The sequence below is a fragment of the Harpia harpyja genome, chromosome 12, assembly GCF_026419915.1.
Source record: "Harpia harpyja isolate bHarHar1 chromosome 12, bHarHar1 primary haplotype, whole genome shotgun sequence".
In the NCBI taxonomy this organism is placed as follows: domain Eukaryota; kingdom Metazoa; phylum Chordata; class Aves; order Accipitriformes; family Accipitridae; genus Harpia; species Harpia harpyja.
Window position 1 is genome coordinate 24,468,444 of NC_068951.1, and position 25,883 is coordinate 24,494,326.

The following is a 25,883-nucleotide window of genomic DNA, read 5'->3' on the forward strand; positions in this document are numbered from 1 at the left end:
AAGACAGCAATCCCATTTTACAATCAGTGAATGCAGTTAATGCCTTTTCATTATCATTTCATCATACCGCAGTATGATAGCATATATAATAATATTAATCCTTAGTACCTACTGCTGAGAACAACCAAAAATTCACCTCAGATTGTAGGAGAACGTTTGAGCTCCAGAACAACCTCTGCTGTATGCTGCAGCTCTGTCTTCCTTACCTTCAGTTGCCTTGATTGTGTAGCCATTCTCTTCATTTGGTGGTACTTCAAGAAGCTGCATGACCCTGTCCAGCAAACCATGGATAATCTCAAACCCTGGGCTCTTATTGTAATAAACTGCACAGAAATGCCTGTAGTTTCTTGCACCTACATCTGAAGAAGAAGGAAACAATTATGTTATCTGGGAAACTCTATCACACTTTCAACCTTGCCTTTTGTATCAGTTTGCTGCTGCTGTACTATGAGGCACTTGTGGCTGAAAGGAGAAATGAGTATGTAAAATGGCTTCTCTGACACACCTGCCATATAATCTGAGGAAATAATGGGATTTCTTCAACCCACTGGACTCTCACAGTCAGAAATGTAAAGAAAGAAATGTAAAGAAAGAAGGCCCTGTGCCTTGGGCAGGAAATAGGGTTGTTACATACAAGCATCTTCTACACAGTGACAGGTACCAAGCATACAGTTAAGTGTTAAAGAAATTAAAAACAGACTAGCCAAAATGTAAATACTCAGTAAGCATCAAGAAACTTGTGATGCTGGTAGGAAAGCTAAATATTTATAGAACTCAGCTGCAGAATAACTACCAGTACAAAACAACTAGCCCACAACTTGAAATGAGTAATAACATTAGCATGATGATCTATGAAAAGATCTAAATTCACCTAGGTTTCCAAATCACAACTGATGCTTTTCATGATCATCTTGGACATCCCCACAACCAAGTGACTATGAAAAATGTGCTACACTGCACAAACTCAAGACTGTGACGCAAGTGTCTCCCACTTTGGACAGTTCCTTAAGTCAAAACCCTGCCTTCTCCCTGCTGTAAGTTTTCTTACATTATTGATTTAATCAAAATATGTTTTTCTTTTTTAAACTTTAAAAATGAGTATGTGGTAGCATGTTGTTATACTTGTACCTGTAGGCTACACCATTGCACTCTCTAGGACTACTGTGGCCTGCTTCAGAGCTTTACCAATTATGGGTTTCAACATTTTCACTTTTTGAGAGGAACAATCTAGGAATAGAGTAACAAGTCTATTGTCGCAGCTGCCGATTAGTAGCAGTGAAATTCAAAATACTGATTAATGTGGTACTCGTTTATTGCCTTCAGGTCTTTACCTTCTCAAGGTTAAAGTGCAAGCATGTGTTCAGCAAGGTTGGCGTATACAAGGGCAAAGTTTGCTGAAACCAGGGAAGGACTCTTTATGTGACTGTCTTCTTCTAGACATTCATATGCTTTGCCAGCATGTTAAGTATATAAATTGCATTTCAGTTTGGACCAGACCTGCACTTCTGAAGGAAATCTCCTGATCATCCCCACTTACTGTGCTTCTGTTCACACTGTAAAGCAACCCTGCAGCATATAAACCAGACTCCTTTCACCTGCAATTCTGTCAGGACACGTGTTCCAGAAGGGCACCTGAATAGCTTCAACCACTCAAGGGCTTTCAGCATACATCATCAGACTAGAGCTAGTCAAAAGGACAGCTTACATGCATATAGCATGGACTGCGAGTCATCAGCTGATCTCCTTCCGTACTGCACTGCTTTGTAATTGTATTGGGTCTGGCTGAGATGGAGTTAATACTCCCCATAGCAGCCCTCATAGCGCTGTGCTCTGCATCAGTAGCTAGAAAGGTGTTGATAACACACCAGTGTTTTGGCTACTGCTGAGCAGTGCTGGCACAGCATCAAGGCTGTCTCCCCAACATTTTTGCCCCCCCCTCAACGGCAGGCTGGGGCAGGGCAAGATCTTGGGAGGGGACATAACCAGGACAGCTGACCTAAACTAACCAAACAGATATTCCATACTATATGACGTCAGCTCAGATATAAAAGCTAAGTAAAGGGAGATGGAGGGGGGGCATTTTTGTCTTCCGGAGCAACCACTATGCGTACTGAAGCCCTGCTTCCCAGGAAGTGGCTAGACATCGCCTGCTGATGGGAAGTAGAGAATAATATCATTTGTTTTTCCTTGCTTTCGCACGCGACCTTTGCTTTCACTTTATTAAACTGTCCTTATCTTGACCCACGAGCCTTTTGTTATATTTTCTCCCCCCATCCAGCTGAGAAGGGGGAGTGATAGAGCAGCTTTGGTGGGCACCTGGCATCCAGCCAGGGTCAACCCACTACAGTAATATTGACACATAGTGCAACAAGTTACAGCCAGATTTTCACACATAGATTTCTTCCCTTTCTAGAGAGTCCTCTGGCTTCTGTAGTCTCCTAGTTGCTCATGTCTAGATGGACATTCTTATCTTTCTCTTCCACTTAACTGTGATTAGATATAGGGAGGAAATGTATTTACTGACAGCAATTGCATTCCCTTTAATACAAAAAAAACACAAACAAAAATGCTTCTAATCTATAAATACTTGTAACGTTTGAGGTGAAAGAGGGAGTAAGAACTTCTTCAGTGGTCAAGGAATGAGTAAAAAGAGCAAATCTGTCTGGTCTGCAGGTTAAGGTAGGGCAGCACCACGTGACATAGTTGTATGTGTAGGGATTTCATATTTCTTTCCAGAAACAACCCAAAAGAAAGGCACATGAAATCGGCTATATGCCAGGGTGAATTAGGTTCTTTACACAGTCAACCTGTGTTCATGCTGAGCATGTCAGGACCTCTGGTCATGAAACATCTCAGCTGGACTTAGTGTTCCCAGGAAAAAAGGCACTGCACTGCATACTGCTCATAGAAAGTGTGGTTAAAGATCCCTCTATGGTTAGTGACTTCATGGCAGTTACAGCTGCACCTGTAGTCTGAACTGTACTTCGACATAGTTCTGGATATAAGTATCAGAACTGAGCACCTCAGACCTCAAGAGTCAGTTCTTTTCTACAGGCATCAATTGTTTGCTGCTGCATTCAATACAAGAAATAAGGGACATCAAAATAACAGGAGCTAAGCTCAAAAGAAGAAAAGGAGTGGGTTCTTCAGGCAGCATGGAATTAAGTAGTGAAACTTCTTCACCACAGGATTTTGTGAATGCTAGAAGTTTACATGGCTCTGAGGACACAGAGGAAGTTCAGAGGAGATAAATTTATTACTTCTTACTATAGACAAAGAACCATGTTTGAGTTGGGAAATCCCTGAGCTACTCATGGCCGGAGAACAAGGGAGCACTCTGGAAGTATTATATATGTGTACCCAGTCTTGTGCTTCTCCCTTGTCAACCACTTTTAGCTAGTGTTACAGACAGATTATTGGGCTAAACGAGCCTTTGGTCTGACCCGCCATAGCTGATCTTTGTGCTTGATGTACAGTGAGCTTAAATACAAGCAGAAACTTTAGCACTCATTGAGTGTTCCCTGAACTGTTAATATCTACCACATAAGAAATTAGAGATTATTTCAAATTAAATTTACATCTAGTTTATTTCCTCCAACTAACCATTTAGTAATAAAATACCTGTCAAAAACTAAACGGAAAAAAATTTACCAAGTGACTAGAAACGCATGGATTAAAAAGGACTGCAAAATGCAGGAGCAAGAGCCTACACAAAAGATGAGAGCACAGCCTTTTTGAGCCAAGAGTCATTCAAAACTTCTAGGGCAGCAACTTGGCAATACAGCTGTAAGTTCTTTCATCAGTCACTGAAAGCTGAACTTACTGTGGCAGTAAGTCTGCATTTGTCACTCAAGATCTTTTTCCTGTCATTGTAATAATTTGCATTGTTAAATAATGCTGGAGAATCCAATCCTGAAGTTAAAATGGCAACACAGAAAAGTAAAGGCTACAGAGAAAATAGCAATAAATCCAACATCTGATTTCTGGTCTGCGCACGCTGGCTGTTCAGTCCCATCATATCTATCTCTGCTTCCTAGCTCTACTAAGATACTAATCAGTAATACAGTCATGAATGGTGGATAACTTATTTTCATGTTCTATTGAGCAACAGAAAAGAAGAAAATGTTTTTCCCTTCCCTAAAACAGCACGTTCTTTGGGCTAGACATTCAGTAGAATTATTTCCTTTTTTTTCTGTGAGTCATTATGCTAGCAGAATTTGTGACAACTATCTGAATTTTAATTTCATTATTATTCAGATAATCAATGGTGTCTTCAGATCACTATTCTTAACTAAATCATGAGAAATAAACATACAAAACAATTTTTATACCTAGTGTTTTCAACTGTAGAAATCCTTGGTAAAGGGAAGGATGCATTTTCAAGTATTCAAAAAAGCTGTGTTATAAAAGTTACTCCTTTACAAAGTTGTATTACAACACAAGAAGTTCATTCACTATAGGCGACAGGAAGAAGAAAAGAAAGTATTAGGAACTGTAGGCAAAAGCTGGTGGATGTTAGAAATGCTTCAGTTCTTTATAACTCACTTAAGAGATCTCTTGTGTCATGCCATGAAACATTTCTATTTTTTAAATGAGCCTGCCAAATATGTCAACCTAAATTATATATATATACACACACATATATATTTCTGAGACTTCAAAGCACTTCCTGGGGATGCTGCTGAAAAACAATCCAAAGGATGGGCAGCTGGTTAGGAATATGTGAGCCAAAAGAGTGCAGAGGAAGATAAAGCAGTGTTGTATGCTGCCCTCTTCCAGATTAGAGATGCTTCAGAAAAATGACTTGGTGAACTGAAAGGGGGCACCTGCTCATTTAAACTTGTATCTTAGCCTCACAAAAATCTAGAACTATTTTCTGCATATAACCAACACTTCCAGACAGTTTGGGAAAATGCTTCAAAATATGGCAGCAGCTCTACTCACAAATGTGTAAATTGTGCCGAAATGTGTGCTACCATAAGTTTGCCAGATTCTCCAAGATAACTGGTCAGAGGTGATTTTCTAACGGATTAATTTATTTTGTTGTGGTAAGGGAGAGAAAGGGTATTCTTCATTAGGACTGGTGGTATAAAGAGATGATTTATATGCCAAACTAGTGTAACTATCCTACCAGAAGTGACCATCTAGTGTTACAAGTTAACCACACAGATGCTGTGTAACATATTCAAAATAAGCACATTTCCTCCTGCCTTGAGAAGAAACTTTTCTGCTCAGATTTGGTTCCATTTATTTGTATTAAATCTGGCACATGTTTTGCTAATTTAGTACATCAAACCTTTCTGCCACATATGTCTGAAGAAAAATATGTTCGGTTCACCTTGGTAAGCATGAGTTCTGTGTAAGAAGGTATTTTATTAAAAACCAGTGTGTTTGAAAGAGCTAGGTTCATTCACACATGAATGACTACAAGATGCCATTTCAAATACAGTTAATGTCAGTACTCTTTGACCCATACTTTTTAAATTATTAATTGGAAATCCTGCATGCCAAAATCATGAAATAATAAAATTAAATTAGTCAGTCTGATGACATAAGCGTTCTGCAGGAAATCTCATTCCATATGTGAGAGGACAACCCCACATTTTTCAGTGGTTGCAGAGTTACCCGTTATTTCTTTCTCCCCGCCCCTTTCAAACTGTTTATCAGGCAAGTTTAATTTTGGAAGTAAATTTGGGAAGGACAGTAGTTGTACTAAACACAACATTAAAAACACTTTCAGATACTGTTTACAGTCTGCAAGTGCTCAACCCATGAGAGGGCTGCCCAAGAGCATAGGGCACAAACCTGCTGCCTCAGAAGTCTTTATTCATCATTATTTCATCTATTGCAATGATTCCCATCAAAATGAAGTACACTACAAAATCAGTCTTTATAAAACTGTTAAGCAGCCATCCACATAAATGAAAGCTTTCAAGAGCTACAATTAACACACACAAAATAAAAGTAACAATTTAACTTGCAAATTTTATAAATCAGAATAAACGCACTCCTTAGTCCAAGATAAATAGCCCCACTCTTGGTTCTGAAGAATGCTGATGCTATTCTGCCATCTGTACCATGTTTCTTGCATTCTAGCTAACTGCATGCCCAACAAGGAATGAGCTGCACCACCAAACTGTCTGTATTTAATAAAAAAAAGTCTACATGGTTTGCTAAAACTGCTTATTTTGCTTGGCAAGGCTTTTTTTCTTTTTTTTTTTTTTTTAAAAGTAATCTACAAATTAAATTCGTCACCAAAGCAATTTACTTGCCATTTTGTTTATGCTTTATATAAACCTTTGTTTTGCAGATCCCAGATACCTTAAACACAACCACTAAAATCTGAAACCAGGTAATGAAACAACGGAACCATTTCTGCTGCTGAATTTAAAGTAATGTCAGCCTTTTTCACTGAGGCAAAACTTCATTCAGAGCTGTAACTCAGTGTACATGCACTTTTCCCAAAAGCTGTAGCTTGTGCACTCCTTTTCCCCTAATACACCATATAGAAAGAAATGAATCAGTAATTTAAAAAAAAAAAAATTAACATTTTAAAATCCATTTTTACAGTTCATTTTACTTTGATACATTTTTCTAGATAAAAAAGATAATTTGAAATTTTGATCCTGTAAAGTGAAATCAGTGCAAAGAGGCCCCGAAACACAGGAAGGATTTCACTGAAGCTTTTGAAAAGTGAACTAGCTGCTTTGGCTGTTTCATGTAAAACAATTAAGGTCACAGAACAATTCAAAGGCAGCCATGCTTTCTTAGCATAGTTGGATGAAGTGGAAAGATAAGGAAAATCTTTTTATAGATGAGAGGAAATTTTATACTGTCGAGCTTTTTATTTAAGTATACATTTTTATACACAGATTTGCTCCATTCTGTACCCTGTATCTGTGCTACCAATCTATTTCTTCATATTGGTTGTCAGTTTTCCAGAAGATAATTTTGGAGAACAAATACAAGCAATCTGTTTAAAGAGGATGGAAAGATGGAAAACGGATTCATGTTGAGACACACTGACCCCAAAATTTTCCTCTGAATTACAGCTGTCCAGAATAGAATCTGTCTGCAAATACAACCTGCTATTCCCAGGCTCGAGACATACTGCTTTTCAGTTGGCACAGCACTGCACATCTTTGAGACTGCAGCAGTTTAAGCAGGCTCTAGTACTGTAATAGCAGCATGCCTTCGATATTTACTACTTTCCAAGGTTTGTGCCACTTGATAACATTACCAGCAGGTAGTTTCTCTCATGAGTTACACCCCTGATAAGAATACAAAGGAGCACTAAATTAAGAGCAAGTAAAAATTGGTGCATCGACATAAGCAATTTAGAGCAGGGTTTTTTGGTGCAAAATTGTCTTGCATTTATCCTTGCAGTCTTGCAGTATTCTTAACAGATTTTAAGGGATATTTAGATGCCTAAAAATATTTGCAATGTACCTACTTGCACTTTTGTGAGAGCATTTAAAATGGAACCATATCTCTAGCCACCCTAAAATGTAGCCTCTTATGCCAGTCTCTTAACTCTTGTGCTATACACATAAATAAACCTATGTAGTATGTAATGACTATTATGTTTTTGAAGAAATACAAATTTACTTACTATTACCATTTTGTATGTAAACATATTTCCATTATCAAAGATTTTGAGGAACCTTCTCTTACCTGTATTAGGATCTTTTACTACAATGTCAGAAATCTCAAAGAGTTTGAGAGGCAAGGGCATCTTTCGGTTAGCAGCAATAGTTTTCAGTAGCCCGGGAAGGAGGGTTGTACGTGCCACCTGCAGGACAAACATGGATGCTGCAAGTGAAATACCTTCCAAAATAGGTAACGTTAGGTTTCTTAATTTTTTGTTTTGCTCATTTGTAACAAGAGTTTAAAAGTAGTCAGGTGTAAATACTGCACTTATCTCTTCTGTTTACGCATCTTTGCTTTAGAATTATTAAACTTGAAAATGTACATTCTCTGCATGTTCTTTATACTGCATTTTCTGAAAGAGCATATATGTGAGCTTAAGAATATGTATCGTTTCACAGATGCTTGAGCTACAGCGCAGGGTAGAAAAATAAATAATATAGAAAGAAGTGCAAAAAAATTCCCATAAATTTAATCTTACTTATGCAAAAGGTATTAAGTGTTATTTTGGAAATATTAAGTGCTATCTGAAATATTATCTTGATACCTCCTGATATCAGTCAATGATATAGGCAGAACCTAAGTAACAGAAACAGATATATTCAGATTGCAGTTGTGGACAACATGAAATACATAGAAAATGTATGCAAAGAACCAAGTAAGAGGCAATCATATTACTGTTCTTACAGATACATTCACATATATTTCCTGTGTTCTCCATTCAAATACTTCCTTAGAAGTGCACCATTTAAAAATTTTTTTTTCTGACTGGAAGAGTCTGATTCAGTAAATCTAATGGAAAACGGATGGGAGTGACTCTCTGCTGCTTGACTGCAGGTAAAAAGTTACCATGTGCTCAGCCACAGTTACTTCTTATCATTGGTCATGCAGCATTTCTGTCTATTTACCTTTTCCTAACCAATAAAGAGTTCTAGCTGCACACCCAGCTGAAATAGGGTCCCTGGCATCATCCTGCCCTTGTCTTCCCAGCAGAGAATAGGGGATGGGGAAAAAGCTATCCTGAGAATGCCGTCACAGTTAACATCTAAAGCTGAAAGTTTATAGTGCATCACAAAGAGTAATCCTTCCCAATTTTCAGAGGCCTACAGATTTTAAAAGACTGAGGCTATTTTTGCCACAAGGAATGTTCAGCCAATAATATAACAGCTTAGCAGCATTGCTACTGCAAAGGCCTGCAGTCTTTGAAGAACAGGAATCTGAAATTGTACCTGGCTAGAGGGGCTGCCACTTTTTCTCTTTTTGTTCACACTCAGTATTGTTTGTTTGTTGTACACTCTGTATTGCTCAGTTGTAACCACCATGCCAAATGATATATATAAACAGGTGATAATAGCCTAAACAGATTACAACAGTGTCTTGCATGACTGCTTATTTATGGTACCAAATAGAACAGAAAATACATGAAGGTAACCCAAAATTCTGTTCTTCAGTCTCAAAGCAGCAGAAGACTGTTTTTAGCATTAGAGATACGATCCAGAAAGGTATTTTAGATGCTCAGAGAAATCAGACTTACTGAAGAAGATCTTGAGGGGAAAAAAATGACAAATCACAAAACACTAATACCCACAAACTGGTGAAACTTTTCTAAACCTTTCTAAAGAGTGTTTACCTTTGTATTTCTTAGGTTAGAAACAAAAAAAGCCTCTAAATTTACCTTCCCTGTAAAGTAAAGAAAGCATCTTTTTAAAAAAACAGTCTCTAAAAGAAATACAAAAACTATGGGTACACTTTCAGGTATTTTCATAATTGCTGACAATACTGTACTTGAGCTCTCACTCTCTGCTCTAGCGAAGATGAAATGAGCTAGAAATGGGTATTAAAATACTTAAAGAGCAAAACAGAATTTAAAAAAAAAAAAAAGGAAGAGGAGTAATAATAGTTAATAATTTTTAAAAAAACCTATCCAGAGCTCAGGAAGTTTAGAGGTTGCCAGGTCTAGTAGTTCCACTTATATTCAATGGCTTTTCTAAATGCAGGAGTTGATCAATCATCTGGGATTTTCTGTAATAAGACAGCTCAATTTTGCCACTTGCTGTCATACAGAGCATGGTATTTTACGTTATTGAAAAGCTAGTAGTATTTCACACGGAATAAGGTATTTCTCAGTGAAGGAGTAACAGAAGACGACGACTACCGAGTTTAGCACATAAATCTGCACATCCTCTTCAATGCAGGAAAAGTAGCTCTATAGTTTATAAATTTAATTTCCTGTTGGTTCCTTTCTCTCCTCTTTAAATATAGAATCTGTGACAGTGTTGCTCTCAAAATTTGACCAGAATTATCTCACCTGAAATTCTGCAGTTTTGGGGTTTGCTATGCGCACTGCTTTTGTTGCAGAGATATCCATGCCAAGTTTATCTGCAATGTCTTCTTGAGAACACTGAGAAGAAGAGACAAAAAACCAGCAAGGTCAAGTAGTTAAAAGACAGTAAGACAATGATAAAATTTGATATCAAGAATGAACAATGCAATTGTAGCACTTGCTCCAAGGCCCCATAATATTATGCTCTCATGTGCAACACCTACTTATAATAAAAACTAAGCCCCAGTCTTAAGACTAAGTAGGCAAACTGGTTTATCTACAAATGTTAATTACTAACAAAAATAAAGCTAGTTAAAAAAAAAAAAAAGCAAATGTTTGTTTAGGCTTCTGTCATGGATTGCTGTCATCTGTTTTAAAAACAGAGGCTCAGATTCTGCCCCCTGACTTGCAGTGGGTAAAGTATTTTATTCTGAAAATAGCACTTGTAAAGGGACTGGTACCTGAGCTTTCTCACAAAGAAAACAATCCCTTGGGGGGCTACTTACAGAAAGTAAAGTACTGTCTATGAAAAACAGGTCATATGGCCAAGCCTTCAATTTTCACAGCTGCATAAGATTCTCATAGTTCATTATTGTTTTCATTTTTTTTGAGTTGGAGTATTTTTAAAGCCCTTATTCTCAAGGTGTATTTTTAAGCTGGTCAGTAAAGCAATACACATGCACTTTATCAGGCTCAGATGATGTCTGTGCACATACAGCAACAGATGCTACTGATAAGATCCACACTACAGATTTCCAGAATTTATAGCTTTATTAATGTATTAAAGAAACCAATAGCAGACTGGGCATGTAATTGAGGATTTGCTAGTGTAGTGCAGTCTTCCAGAGGTGTTCCCTTTGCACTGGCAGCACTCCAAAAAGTGTGTTGATAGACCAAATGTGAGGAAAATGAGCAGATGATACCATCTGAAAAAGTGGATTATTGAATTAAAAAAAAAAAAAATCTCAAATGACTGCTGGCCTTAGGAAGAGAAAAATGTGTTAAAACAGTTAAACACAGTTTAACAGTTTAACAGTTAAACTATGGTATGTTACTGTGATTTAACTAAATGCATTTTGGCTACCTTGGAGCTCCTCATAGAAAGCAATGCTATTGTGTAAGAGTAAAATTTGGGGCTCAAACCAAGAAACAGATTGTATGCACAAATACATAAGCAGTGTTTGTCCTGTAACACTGGGCTACAGAATGTTGTAGCCTAAATGGCATGTCACAGTCATAGGCTTCACATTGGTCTTTTGATACCGTGTTGGTGACACAGCAGACTGTGGGTTTCATCATGCCACAGCAGAAATACAAATATGTAATGTGATACCATGATATACTGTGTGATCTAACAAAATTCTGCTGTTGCGGTTCATAAGGGTCCTCAGTTGTAGTGATGTAATATATTCAATGTTTTTAAGCATATTACCTATTCAGTGCTGAAAAAATTGAATTATATTTATTAATGAATAAGGAAAATCTATAAAAGCTTGACCATGTTATACATATTATTTCCCCAACATGAAACTACCACAGGTAGTCTGAGTATCTTTGTCAAATACTAGCAATGCAGGAAGTAATACTAGTTATTGTCCTGGTTACTTAATTGAGTTAATAACAAAATATTAAAACTGGAATATATTTTTCAGGCTTTAGAATTAGTCCAAATTTTGCTTTTGAAGCTCCATGAAATCTGAAGGTGTTAAAATTTTATTCAATCCATTTGGATTACTAACTTTGGTTGCAATACCTGAACTTCCCAAATGCGTGGAAGTGTTTTAGGAGCCTGCCTCACTGTATCTTAAAATCTTTGAGTAAGTTATCAAAAAATGATCTGTGATCAGATAGCTACCTCTTAAAAGGTTGTGTACTTTCAGGGATGTATACTTCTGGCCATCTAGCAAGTTTTAAGTTCAGGAAAAGGTTGAGAAATTCCGCAGAGGTTTTAATAGAATATGTGATGGTAGCTCCCCATATGCTAAAATGCCCACAAATTGCACTTTAAGGCAAAGGCTTTGAGCAGATCTTGCAACAGAAAGGATTTTCTAAAATGTATAGTGTATTTTCAGTAGCTGACTATGCCAGTCTCCACGTATGGACAGTTACCACATACATTTGGAGGGCACAGGGGTGTACTTAACTTTTTTTTTTTTTTAATAGTAGTAGATCAGGTTCTCTGATCCAGTTCACAACTATGGCAAAGGGGTATGAACAAGTGGCCATCACAAAGATGGCCTACTAAACATTTTATTTCAACAAAACAATGCTGCTGCAAAATTTCAGTATTAGAAATTATGCCAGCTGTTAGTACTGGAGTGGAACATGCTGCTGCAGAGTCCTAATTCTTGGTAAAAGACTACTGGCATGGCTGTAACAAATAATATGAATAATACCTGCAACCAGTAACAACAATTACTATTTTTTTATTTGTTCTTCCATGCAAAAAAAAAAAAAAACCCCAAACCAAAAGACCTGTTGTGAAATTTACAGAGGAATTTGTGTCCCCTTAGCATGCATTGTAACTTTTTTACAGGTATTCTTAAAATAAACTCTTTGCTGACTGCATAACTACATATCAGCTTGGTATCTAATGCAAGCAATCATGAGAAAATGACAATACTAAAAAGAGAAATAGAAACAGGGTAATCTCTAAACTGTAGTAATATCCACCAGAAAGTACTAAACTTCTATGTTTGTTTTCCAGATTATCAAACTATGATGAATTTCACATCTGGTGATCAAAATCTCAAGAAAGACTTGCTGTCTTATAATTTCATCCTATCAAGTTAAACTAAAAACAGTACTTCAGCAGCTATTTTTGCTTCTATACTTAGAACTATATGCCACATTAACAGTGACTCATTCAATTTCTCTGAGCTACAAACTCACAAAATACTGTAATTCCAAAGCACTAGCAAACAATCACCTGCCAAAACAGTAACGGATAATACTGGTACATTTATACAACAACATATCCTCAGACCATCCGCTGCAGTTTTGGCTGTATCACTGTTCCAACACGCAACTAAGAAAAATATGAAATCAATATAATATACCAGGGCAAAAGTCAGTGCTTCAGTGAATCCAGCAGCTGCCAAGTCCAGTCTCAGAAGTTCCGTGAGCTTATTGAGGGGGAGCTAAAATGAAACAAAAAAGTTTTCAACTTCCGTCTAAAAACGTTTTTCTGTTCTTTCCCGAGGTGATTCCGCATGTAATGTTACATTATGGTGAATTCACTAGGGAGGTACTATGCTTGTGTGCTTAAAATTTTTGAAAGCATCAACCAGCTGCCTTTAGGCTTGCCTGAGGATATGAATCTCCCAATTAGAGATTTAATACGGGCTCCCTGCTTAAACCCTGTCTTTTTTCAAGTACCAGCAACCACTGGTCTTGGACTTATTCAAATCAGTGGAGCATCTGTTTTGTATCCTATCCATGGTAAATACTTCTCAAGGCAAAGCATGTCAAAATATTTAATTCCTAGGTTCTGTTTTCCCCAAAGCCCTTCTGGCATGCACTAGTCATTTACCGACAACAGAGCATTTATTTGAAGGGGCAATCTTACTTGATTAGCTATGGTGTACGTTTTCGGAATAGTCATCTGAATGTTGTTATAACCATAAGCTATTGCTGCATCTTCGACGATATCACATGCATGGATAATGTCCGCTCTGGTAGGAGGGATTTCAATCTCTATATTGTTCCCATTCCCTGTGACGTGTGACTTCAAACACATCCTAGTCAGCAGCTTTGCAAGGCTTGATGGAGTTTCACTGAAACAAAACAAGAGAGTAGTAATTTATGGATCTTGCACTATATCGACTGGCTTTTTAAAGTAATCAATGTTTATCCTGCATTGCCGTATATCCTGAAGAATCTCCAAGTGCTTTATGGACTGTACATAGACTTAGCATTCAATCAGAACCAGCTCAGATTCTGACTCTTGAGATGGTAATTTTTCTTTATTTCGTAACGGTTGTGTGAGGCCATAAAGAATCATTCACTTTCCTTGAAAACAGCAGTCTTACAAAGTGGATCTAATTACCCAAGATAACTCCCGAATTCTTGATAAATTAAAAAAAAAAAATCACATAATGTAAACATTTTTAAAACAATGCAATAATCAATGTTTTCTAGTACGTTTTTCTTTATTAATGGAAACTATGTTTTCATTTGCAGTAACACACCTGATTCCTATTTTCTTGTTAATGAGCTCAGGTTTCACCTTCTCTTTTCGGTAAGCCAGTTCCTAAAAAGAAAGACAAAGCTTTTCAGCGTACAAAATGCCCGCCATTTCTACCTAAGAGGATTCAATTTTGACATCTTAGTAATCTAGCTTCTTCTAATTACGATACTGAAATGACATCCACAGAAGACAATTGTGGAGTATTAGGCTAAACTTAAAATATTAAGGTAACAGGATTCTTGAAAACATATTATAGCGTGTGATGCAAAAGCTGTTCTTGGTTAGAAGGCTGAATGCAGCATGAAATCCCTGTTATTGAAACTTCTGATAATTTCTGATACATGCAAGTAACAAAGTTGCTGAAAGTTTCTAGTCACCAGTTCATCCTAAGTCAAAGCCCTAAAGCAGTGAATGGTCATGCATGAGATCTCATGGTCTAGTACAGATCAAATGACTTTTAGGAGAAAAAGCAAACTTTCTGTTTCTGTATTGGCACAGAAATATCTACGGGTATTTTACTTAGAAAGTTTGCAACATATTTAAGAAAGTTATTTTGTATGGATTTACTTAGGTGTTTCTAAACTTCTGGATATACAAATCCTTAAAAACCTTAGCATCTAAAACTTTAGGGACTTTTTGCTCTATTTTATCTAGGGAGCTACGTTGGTTACTGAAGAGATTTCTGTTTTGTTGGATCTCTCTTCAAGATTCTAGGTCTTTCCTCTGTTAATTAAAGCTGACATGGCTAAAAGAAAAAGCTAAAATACACTAGAAAAACTCTTATTAAAATAAGTTTCTTTCCCTCTAAACAGTTTGTACTTGCTTGATACATCTGATTTTATGAACTCAACCAGACCTCTGTTTGTCTTCAGTTACTTTCAGGAAACAGGAGGAATTGCTTTCTTTATACTTATTAAGAGAACAAAAGAGTAAGATTCCACTACTGCAAAGAAGTCTGCCTGGGACTCTGAATGCAGGCAAACCTGCACTTGAAGTCAACATCCTGCCTTATAGACCTTTATTTAGTTGGGAGTCTATAAAGTGAAAGACTGAAAAATCCAGCATTACAAGGTTACTTTAACTGAAGGGCATTAAAGCTTCCAGATCTGATAAGTAAGTTACGCTGAGGCTGATTTCAGTTGTCCACTGGTTTAAGTCTGAAGGACCTCTTCCTGGCATTCATTTTTCCTGATTTGGAACACGTAGGTTTTAAAGGCTTTAGACACAGATTATGACCTTGGATTGCAATCTTTACTTGTTCCTGAAAAAGTTCATATCACATGAACTCTAAACCACAACAGTGGTTACCACTCGTAACTCTAAACCCTACCCTTCTTTTTGGAGTATCGGGCTATGTCAGTGAGACTGTATTTTTAGCGTTATCATAAATTATTTTTTGTGGGGCTAGAGAAGGCCCTGACTCACTAATATACAGATAGTGCCAAGCTGAGCTTTTACACTATACCTCAGAACCTGTGTATACTGCGTCTGCAGAAAAAGACGACAATGACACTCTTACCAGACTTTCTGTAAATAAAATCCTTTCCCCAAGGATACTGAGATATCATATCACTATGCTTACCGGATAGATGTGGGTCTTCCCATTAGGATAAACTACTTCTGCTGCTTCAACACTTAGAGAGAAAGAAAAACAGAAGTAAAAATATTTTTAACACAGGGCCTAAATGTAATGTCTCTCTGACTGGAGATTTATACTCACCTGAATGGCTTCTCACAATATTCACTAAACATCGTGACTATAATATCAAGAACAATTTTTGCCTACAAAATAAAGATAATAAGCACATTGAAATCTGTCATCTACTTGTGCTGAAGTAGACAAAATATCTTAACAAAACATGGGGAAAAAAATCTTGTCTTACAGTCTCTTCATTCTATTCTATTTAGTAACTTAACAACCAAAATCCTTGCAGTCTAGACCACTAGGTTTAATTTTAAAAAATGTTTTTCTTCTGCTGCAGAGACATTTATGCAAAAACTTGAAATCTTTGGTTTTCAAGGTTCTGAAGCATTTGTATATGTTTGCTAAACTCTTTTCTAAAGATACACAGGGTCTTTATTACCAGTTGGAACTGGGTCTTTCCAACCTTCAGTCTAATTAGTCATTTCACTGAAGTTCAAGTGAAAATGTAGAGGCTGAAGGACGGTGCATTGTTTAGTAATATATTACCAAATAACCTCATCTGCAAAATCTTTTGTTTTACAGTTAATATTTTAAGAGATTAGTATAACAGAACATAATCATAAGATTCAGATCAACTTCTTAATCTACAAGGGTTGGTTTTTTGATGCCTCACAGTATAATTTCCTTCATGTAAACAGAACAGCACTGTTTTTATTTTTACTATCAAGGCAAAGAGTAGCAAGAAGCAGTTATTTATTAGTATGCTTAGAAGCCACTCCCCAACGTGCAAATTTATTTGCGTTGTTAACATGTCATTGTGTAGTAGGGTAAGTTAAAAGTGGTTTTGCTCTTTAATTGTCAAGATACACACTTCAGGGAAACTATCAATGAATGCACAACCTATATGTAAGAACAGGCAATTATAACTGCTAGGCTTTCATGCTTTGGCTTTGAGTTACAGAATTTGCATATGGAAAGACTTCGATTTGACAATTATTTGCACAGCATCCCTGCTTGAAAAAGATAACTAAGAAGAAAAAATGTTGCCTTCATTCCCTCAGCCCAGACTTTAAGTAGGAGACAAAATGATTCTTTACAAAAAGTATTCTGGCAAAATAGGCAGTCTTAGTGAATTTCACTCTTTTTGAAGCCTTTCAGATTTAAAAAAAAATGCTCAACAACAAAAAAGCCCCTAATATGCTTAAATTACTTTCTCGTACAAACCGAACACTTAGTGTCAACGTAAAGACAGAGTAAAACCAAAATCCAATGGCAATACAACACTGTCTATAGAGCAAGCCTAAAACTGTGTTGAGGGAATTCCACATAGCCCTACAACTTATCCTGTCCTTTTGAAATGGGAGGTTGGCTCCATAAAGTAAATGCCTGGCTATTGTAGGTCTTTGTACTGGAGCCCTATCACCCAAAGGGAAAACAATGATATCACAGCATATCAAAAGCAGGAAAGATTAATTTACCTTTGTAATATCTGTGCCTGTACATTCAACAAACACATTTCTGGTGTTTACACTTATTTTTGTATGATCTCCTAAAACATGTGAAGACAAAAACATGTTAAGAAATGTTGTTATTTTTCTTGCAATGACACTGATACTGACTTCTTTTGTGATTCAGAAAGATCATTGTCATCTTCTGCAGCTTAAAAAGCCACTGTCTACTGCATCAACATTCACAATTCTTACCAGAATAGCAGCTCTTATTATTTTTAAATTTATGAATCAAAAAGAGGAAAAAGACAGACCAGACTCACTGACCAGGTTATGCTTTACATGGAAAGACACAAATCTACAGGTATCTCAGTATCCAGCTGAAGAAGCAAACTAGCATAATAGTGGCCATCTGCTGGTTGCAAAGCGGTTCTGCACTTCCAGAGCATCTTCTCTCCTGGCTTTAGTAAGACATTTGCATTTGATGTGTGATGTGCCTAAGAAAGTATCCTTGGATAGGAATGTATAAAATGGTTTTTAAAAAGTGATTTAGACTGATGAATATCCATAGCTACTTCTGTGAATAAGCAAGATCTCTTGACACCATCTGCTGATACACGATGAGTTTGTCTACATTAGTGACTCAGGTCCTAGTATGGGTTCCATCTAGGCATGAACTTGCTTTGTGTCTGTACTGGGAGTCATGAAGTGTGCACTCAAGCAGGTCACTGATGCACTCAAACCTGTTTCTCATCTGGAAGAAGCAAAGTAGAACATACACTTAGGGGCATCACCTGAAGTGTCTCTCTTGCAAATTGGATGCAAAGTCCCCCAGTAGTTGGTTCCCTACAAAAGTGGGGTTCTGTTAGTAAGCCACAAGCAATCTAGAGCAGCTGTACAGAAATCTGCCTTGTATTGCCTGTTAGGTATAGATGTGCAGTGCATACCTTTAATGAATTTCATTGCTGATAACCATGCAGCACGGACATACACAGTCCTAGAATTGTATGGGAATGTGCCAAATCCAACCTCTTTGTCCTTCTCGCCTTTCATTGCACCATTCACTAATGCAGAGGCACCCCACAGGAGGCAAAGGGAACCACACACTTGGATACAGATGGGCATTCTCGCTTCCTTTGTTTGACCCCGAGCGAGTCATTCAGATTCTGTGTTTTAGTTTCCTACCTGAGAAACTAGGTCACAGCTAGACTGAAAGGTCTTAAGACTGAGGGATGTTGTATGCCCTTCCCTTTGATGCTGTGCTGTACCTCTTTGCAGAAGGAATGTATTCAGCATTTCTGGACTCACTTCAAAGCAAATATAACCTTTCACTTAAGTGCTTGTAGATAATCCAAAAAACCAATACAGATGTTTACATTTCATTATCTGTTTAAAAAGTACCTTTACCCTGGAAACTTCTCTCAAATACTGTTCTTTATAATAGAGACAGGTATTAAATATAGCTCAACCTTTTAAATAGATAAAATGTAAACAATATGAAATGTTAATACATGGAACACTCCAAAGTTGGAATAAGCCTAACAAAGAAGAATCAGACACAGTGGTTGACACCACCTTCAGTTTAGAACAGTTGTTCTTACCAGTCCCTGCCACAGACTTTGAGCGGCCTTTTAAGATCTGGATTAGCTGTCTAAGATATGGATAAGGTCAATTAGGAAAAATACATCCAAAGAGATTACCCTGCAAATTTTATTGGTCACTGTAGGGAAAGTTACTGATTCTTGACCTAATTATATAGGTATACTGAAATATCTTTGTTAAAGAAGTAATTCTTGCCATGTCATTAATTGGCTTCAGTAAACATGGTTCTCAAAAGTCACCCATAGTTTCTTTTGCATTCAGAGGAAACCCATGTTAGAAACAATGCAAAAAAGTCTAGACCAATTTATTCTTCTTAAACCATTAAAGTCTTCTGGAATCACTTGTGTGATAGCAAAAGGATCCAAAAGAACTGGTTCACACTGCTGTTAAATACACTGGGCTTAAGACCTAGGTGAAAAGTTCCCTACCGTGACCACATAAAATTGAGTACAAAGCAGACTGTTATCTGACAGCAGTTACCAGTTTACCAAATAATTTCTTACATGCTTATTTTAGCTAAACGTCTGATGAACAATGTTTATGTATGCAAACAAAATGCTTTCCTAACAAAGATTCCTGACACAAAGAACTTTTCTTGAGTTCTAGAAGGGTATGAAAAGCTAAATGCAGAGGTTTGCAGTGGGACTTTTACATCCTCTTGGTGAGGATGAGAAAAGAAGAATACTAGCAGCCTAGGGAGGGAGCAAAAAATTTGGCTGCATTTAAGCTGAAAGAAGGGAAGAAGACTATATGAAATTATAAGTGAAACGATTTTAAGAAAACAGAATAATCCTTATTACACATCAATGTTTCTGTTAGACAATCTGACTAACACACAAAATAGCAGCGACAGTATGAACTAGTCATAAGTAATCTTACCATTGATGATTGGTGGCATGGACAGAACAACACCGTTGCTGTCATAAATGACAGGATAAAGTGGCTTGTTTTCAATTAGGTGTAAATAGTGCCGAAGGTGGCTGTCAGTCTGGAGAAACAAAGCACAACCTACATTTCACATCAGCTCACTAGTGAACTTCGATAGCGCCATAATCCTTTGCTGAGACATTAACGAGAATTTTGAAAGGGGGAAGGATTGGGCTTAGAGCTAGGTACTTCACTAGCAAAAGCTGTTTGCTCTCAGAAGCAAGAAAACTTTGAAATGAGAGAACTAGATTTCTGGCTTTCTTCAGAAGTGTTAAAAATTATCTCTTTAAGGATTCTCTCAAAGATGCATAGGCCATGCTGTCCAAATAATGCTCTTGTTCATCACCGCAGACCTTTCATAGCCAAACCCACGGGCACACATCCTTAGTTTATAGGAACTTTCCCTAGAAGTGATAAAAATTAGCACTACAATACTTTTAATTATAAATTGCTGAATACTGACACTTTTATGCTTAAACTTGATTCAAAATGTGTATCTGTTCCAATGACATAGGTATATGCTGTACCAAAAACATCATTTACTTTTAGTCTCTCTGATATCACTTGTTTCCTAGCTCTCTTACTCATCTTTAGTCAGAGATCTTTAAGAATTTATTTATCTCTATGACTGGTATCTGTGCTCCAGCATGGCTGTATATTGTAATGCTGGTGATAATAGCATCGTTTTCAAATGCTGACATTTAAAGTGGCTCATATAAACATTGTAAAATTAGACCTGATAGAATCTTTTCCTAACATTTACCTGGTCTCATCAGGATGCTGGGCCAAGAGCAGTGCCAGACTTAACTTGAGCCTTTTGCACAGCTACACGTGCCTAACATGTAGTTGGGTAAATAATTCAATATCTTCCCCAAGAAAATTGGCCAAACTAAAGTAACATTAACAAATCTGATATTATTTACCCCAAGATTTTATCAGCTTCGTACACTGAGTATCTTACCAGTGTAGATAGATAAATATACAAGCCTTTTACAGTATTATTAAAAACATCATGAAAAGCAGTCTTCGTGTTGATAAATCAAAGGGTTCATATCAAACCCACTATTCTAAGAGTTGTGTTTAGCCACAAAACACCATGATGTATCTTTCATGGGCAATAAAATATTACCATGTATTTCTCATGAATAAGCAAAATGTGGAATGTTCACTGGCTGAAGCTACAGAAGATAACTGTGTTTGATTTGTAAGAACAACTCTTAATAACAAGGATACGAGAGATGTTAACCCTTGGAAATTTATCTTCCTGCATTTAGTGCAACAAGTCTGAAAAATCCCACTTACCCTATACAGATCCATAATTTGTGAAGCTGTGTACTCCTGGGATTGATTCAAGGGCTTGAATTTAATTTCAGAAGGTGCTTTGGCTGTAAAAGTAAATGGACCAGAGATGGTGTCCAAGTCATGGGTACCTATTGCTACTAATGCTCTTCTCCTAGAAGGAAAGAAGGCAAAATAATGATTTTACTAGTAATACTTGGAGTTCTTTTGAGATAGTATATCATGATGCTCTATACACCTATGCATTCAGAGAACTTACCGAAAAAGTAGAAGGGCAATTTTCAGAAGCCTCAAAATTATTTTCACAAATAACATTTTAACGAACGTTAACAATGCAACAGTCAAAGGCAAATCTAATGGGCCTGTTGCGAAACGCTTCTTTCTCAAATGTTGTAGGAGCTCTAACAGCTATTTATGTTGAAAAATATTGAGAGCAGGCAGAAACAGGCAAGGAAATGAGAAGGATCGAGAGCTGCTACAAAAGATTTTTCCTTAGCATAAATATAAATATAATGTCTCTCTGCAATAGGGATATGCAGTCTTGACGTGATAAAATCATACATGTAGACACTATACACTGCTTTAAATTTAAGCACTAACCTGCAAATATTTTGGTGTAGTTTTTCTTGGAGGTCAATGAAACTATCATAACGTTCCTTGGTAAAATTTATATTACGAAGGACTGCAGCTACAGCATGAGGACGGACTTGGACAGTCTGCAATTTACAACAGCAACACATTACAAATTTCAAGTACACAGAACATACAAAACTAAAACTGATTAAATGTACACTTTTTTTCATAAAATCCTCTTTTGTAAAGTAGTATTCAAAAGGAAAATTCATGGGAAGACATCAGAATCTCAAAGGGGAAAAAAACCCAAACAAACCCACTCCAGGTCTGGTAGAGACAAGGAGGTTTCCAATATACTGTGTAATGGCCCAGAAGGTCAATGCAATGTGAGCATCTGAAACTTTGATTTGATCTGCTACTAGGTTCACCCAAAATAATTTGTGTATTGTTCCTGCTCATCCCCTTCCCTAAAAATAAATCACAATGAGTAGAGATATTTCAATTTCTTTAGCTCTTGTTCTGCAAATAAGATTTCCAGTCTCACTGCTCTTATAAAATTGGTACTGATACCTATCTTGCTGGTTCAGAAACTCTCAATAAATTTGCAAAGGTGCAGTAAACACTTTTACCTCTTCAGTGATAATCAGCCTCTGACCTTCACCCTGAGCTGGTATTATCTTTTCATACCTAGGGAGATTTATCCTAGAATAAAACCAGAAATAAGTCTGTAATTGAAAGAAAGAAAGTTCCCCAAATGCAAGAAACTTTAGAAATGTGGCAAAAATCACATGTAGAAAACTTTCTTAGTAACATTTATTGGCATGTAAATTAGCTAACTGTTTAAAACTTGTTTTCTATGGGATGGTAAACAGGTTACTGAACTAGAAAGGAAGGACTCAAGAAGATAAACTCATAGCAGAAATGTGAAATAAATTATTTGTTTTGGTATTTATTACAGAGGATCACAAGGAAGTTCCTCTGCAGGAGTTCTTTACAGAGGATGTCTCAAATCGAACAGCAGCTGAAAAATTTTTAGAACAGATCCAAACCCCAGTAACATTCTAGTCCAGTCTTTTAAAAATATACAATAGATCCTCTCCAGAGGAACATCTGACAAATCTGGTCTACACATAAGATCGTACTCAAAACCCAAGCAAGTGGCAAGTTTGTTTATTGACCAGAAATGGACTCATACTTAAACAAATAACAAATAACAAAAAAAATCTCAGAAATTTGCATTACCTTTCTTTAAAGACCTGCAGTCCTCGGACCAACCCTTCAAGGCAAAGAAGATCATAACGGTTGGCAGGAACATCAATTTTATAGAGAACAGTATCAGATGCACCCTTTGCCTTTTCTTCGCCTTTTTCTTTACTTATAATGTCTTTCTCAGATGTCTGAAATTAAGCAAAAATGTGTTTTTAACCTGAAATATCTTAGCATTGACAGGAGTATGATAGGGAGATAATATAATAGGGAAAATTGTATTAATTAAAAGTTTAACAGTGTAATTTGGATTTATACAGCAAATGGACACACCAAATACCAGAAATGACATAAAATCTAAACCTTTCTCAGATTCAGAGATTGTAATGCAGTATACCAAAAGAAAAATTCACTGTTAGAATTTCAATTCTGAAAAAAGAGATGACAGCAGCAAGAGTCGCCAGCCTAGCAGATCCCAGTAGAGAAAGGAGACCTTATTTTTGGCAATAGATTGGCAAATGACTTGTCTTATCAAGTCTATTCTGAAATGAATAACATTTGATGTTCAGATGTCTTTTGATAAACATCATTAAAAGATCAATTAATTAAAATTAAAAAGCAAAACCAAAACAGGTCTACTTGAACAAGATTTACATGGATACAGTTAACAGGGCTAGCAAATTTTCACAAGTACAGAATCTAAATTGAATCTTTAAATATAAACTAGTTACAACTTAGGTAACAATGTCCAGGACAAATATATTTTTGTGGATATTGCACAGAAGAATGCATACAAAACAAAGCCAAACAGATCTTGTAAAGTATGTTCAATATGTGGTCTGTGGCCATATTTAGCATAAGCTGCTAAATAAAATGGGGCCAGAGACTGAAGATCAAGTAGCACAGACTGCTGACCTCCAAGAAGTATAGGAATATGCCATCTTGGGGTCTCTTACTTCCAAGACGGTAATTTTTGTATGTCTGGGGTTTTTTTCAGATCCAAACCACCTGTGTTAATACAGTCTATTACAAAATTATTTTGTAACAAGAAGCTAAAGGTATGTGTTACATGTTCTGCCCTGTGGTATGGAGATATATGAGGATGTTTCAGGATGAAAAGCCTGCTGCAGTACTGCTGAAAGATTGTACAGGTAAAGGGGACCTTCAAGTCTTGTCCACGCTGTTTTTTGAGGATACCTGGGGCATGGTATCCTCCAAACCTTGCCTAGACATTTCCTTGGTACATGCTAAAGGGCATCGGCCAACACTCTACCAGGGAATATGCTGGAAATAATGCAGTACAAACTCTTACCAAATATAAATGCTGTCACTACACTACATCTACTGAAAAAGTAACAAATAAAAACGTTACTTACAATTTCATCAAGCTCCAAACCAAACTCAAAGCAAAGCTCATTAAATTCTTCATCAGCTGTGAAGAAAGAAGGTGAATTTTAGTTAATAAGCAGACCTGGGTTTGTTTTGAATGTTTTCAAACAAGATAACAAATGCTATTTTTAAAAAAGGGGTAAAAGTAATTTAAAGAATTTTCTTATATTTGCATCTCAGTAGCAGTTTCTTCAGTACAGATTGCGTTTATTGACATGTTATTCTCACAGTCACAGCGAGGGCTTCTGAGCCTCGGCGCCTAGCTTTGCTACCAGCTCCTCTGCCAAGTTTGTCAGAGTAACTCTGGCCTGAACGGATAATGAAAACAGGCGGGAGTAACTGGACAGCTTCTGCCAACAGCTACGTTTTTTAATCAGTCAGCTTGTCATACAGAGGTTGCATCAACTGCGTTATGACATGTGAGTAACACAACCCTGATGTGAAAATGGAGATTTGCACCCATGGGTCTTAAGAGCCTACGAACGCCAGTGTGGGCTAGATAAACTGCTGCATGTCCCCAAGCGCCCTTTCAGCCAAACAAACAGTTCTTAAGCCACATTTCTAAGGAGCCAGGGAAGAAGGACTCAGTGAAAACACGGTATTAAGTGTTTGCTTTGCCTGCTCCCACCTCTTCCCTCTCCTTTTTGATTTAACCGGTTCCTGAAACAGACAGGGAAACTCCAACTAGAAACCGCGATTTGGAAAGGCATGGTTCTGATTTCCTGGGTGATTTGGACTCAAACAGCATGTATCTGGGCAAAAGGCTGAAGGGTCCAGGGAGAATACACGGCTTTGTCTGGCACGCCGTGGGCTTGCGAAGAGCCGGCGGCTGGGGAGCGCCCCTGATACGGCCACCCCTGCCGCTCTGAAGCCCGGGCTTTCCCCGAGGGCTGGCTCAGCTCCGTGGGCACGGAATAAGCAAGGAGCGAAGGGGTGCTGCCGGTGGACGGCTGAACTGCCCCATCTCCGCCGCCCGCCAGGGGTTTGCCCGGGGCGGGCAGCCGGCGGAAGGCGCCGCGGCCGATCGCAGCCCAGCGGCCGCGGTGACCGGAGGGAGCCGCCCGGCAGGGCCGCGGACGCCTCCTGGAGCACAACCGGAGGATCCCCGGGACGCTTCAGCCAGGATGCGCTGCGGGCGGCTGCACCACGCCGCCTCAGCCTCGGCCGCCGCCCGCTGCCCCGCGGGCACGGGCCGCCCCGCGGGCACGGGCTGCCCCGGCCGGCCGGCAGCCCGGGAGGCGGCGTGAGGCGAGCCGCGGCCCCGCGCAGCCCCCGGCCCGCCCGCGCCACTCACTGTAGCTCCTGCCCAGCGCCTGGAAGAGCAGGTCCCGCTTCACGCTGACGGTCGGCATGGCGGCACCCGGCTTCCCCGCCCCGCGCCTGCGCCACCGCCCGCCAGGCCCCCGCCGCCCCGCGCCGCGCCTTCCGCCGCGCTGCCTGAAGGCCGCCCGCCCTTCCTCCGGCCCGCGCCCGCCGGCCCCCTCGCTCCCCGGCGCGACGGCGCGGAGGTAGCCCGGCCGGGCGCCCTCGGAGCGGGTCGGCCGGACTCCTGCGCCCAGGGAGGAGGCGGGCAGCGCGCCGAGCGCCGGCAGCGCGGCGGGCAGCTACGGCGGTCACATCAGCCCTGCTGGCCGG

General features: G+C 38.4%; 1 protein-coding gene across 3 annotated transcripts in view; it reads right to left on the reverse strand.

Annotated features, from left to right (window-relative positions):
• The window catches only part of FARSB (phenylalanyl-tRNA synthetase subunit beta), a 42,218-nt gene extending 16,558 nt beyond the window's left edge, over positions 1-25,660 (reverse strand). For 2 of the 3 annotated variants that reach the window (XM_052802818.1, XM_052802820.1), the window contains exons 1-16: positions 25,543-25,660; positions 24,236-24,291; positions 22,896-23,050; positions 22,283-22,355; positions 21,681-21,796; positions 21,084-21,234; positions 19,734-19,842; positions 17,283-17,353; positions 15,880-15,941; positions 15,742-15,793; positions 14,161-14,222; positions 13,539-13,746; positions 13,030-13,110; positions 9,956-10,048; positions 7,675-7,792; positions 207-359 (exon numbers count right to left, since the gene is read on the reverse strand). In XM_052802818.1, the coding sequence (XP_052658778.1) occupies positions 207-359; positions 7,675-7,792; positions 9,956-10,048; positions 13,030-13,110; positions 13,539-13,746; positions 14,161-14,222; positions 15,742-15,793; positions 15,880-15,941; positions 17,283-17,353; positions 19,734-19,842; positions 21,084-21,234; positions 21,681-21,796; positions 22,283-22,355; positions 22,896-23,050; positions 24,236-24,291; positions 25,543-25,600 (1,618 nt within the window). In that variant the 5' untranslated portion in view covers positions 25,601-25,660. The remainder of the gene's footprint in view (positions 1-206; positions 360-7,674; positions 7,793-9,955; positions 10,049-13,029; positions 13,111-13,538; positions 13,747-14,160; positions 14,223-15,741; positions 15,794-15,879; positions 15,942-17,282; positions 17,354-19,733; positions 19,843-21,083; positions 21,235-21,680; positions 21,797-22,282; positions 22,356-22,895; positions 23,051-24,235; positions 24,292-25,542) is intronic. The other variant, XM_052802821.1, reaches the window with a different exon arrangement.
• Between the last annotated feature and the right edge of the window lie 223 nt (positions 25,661-25,883).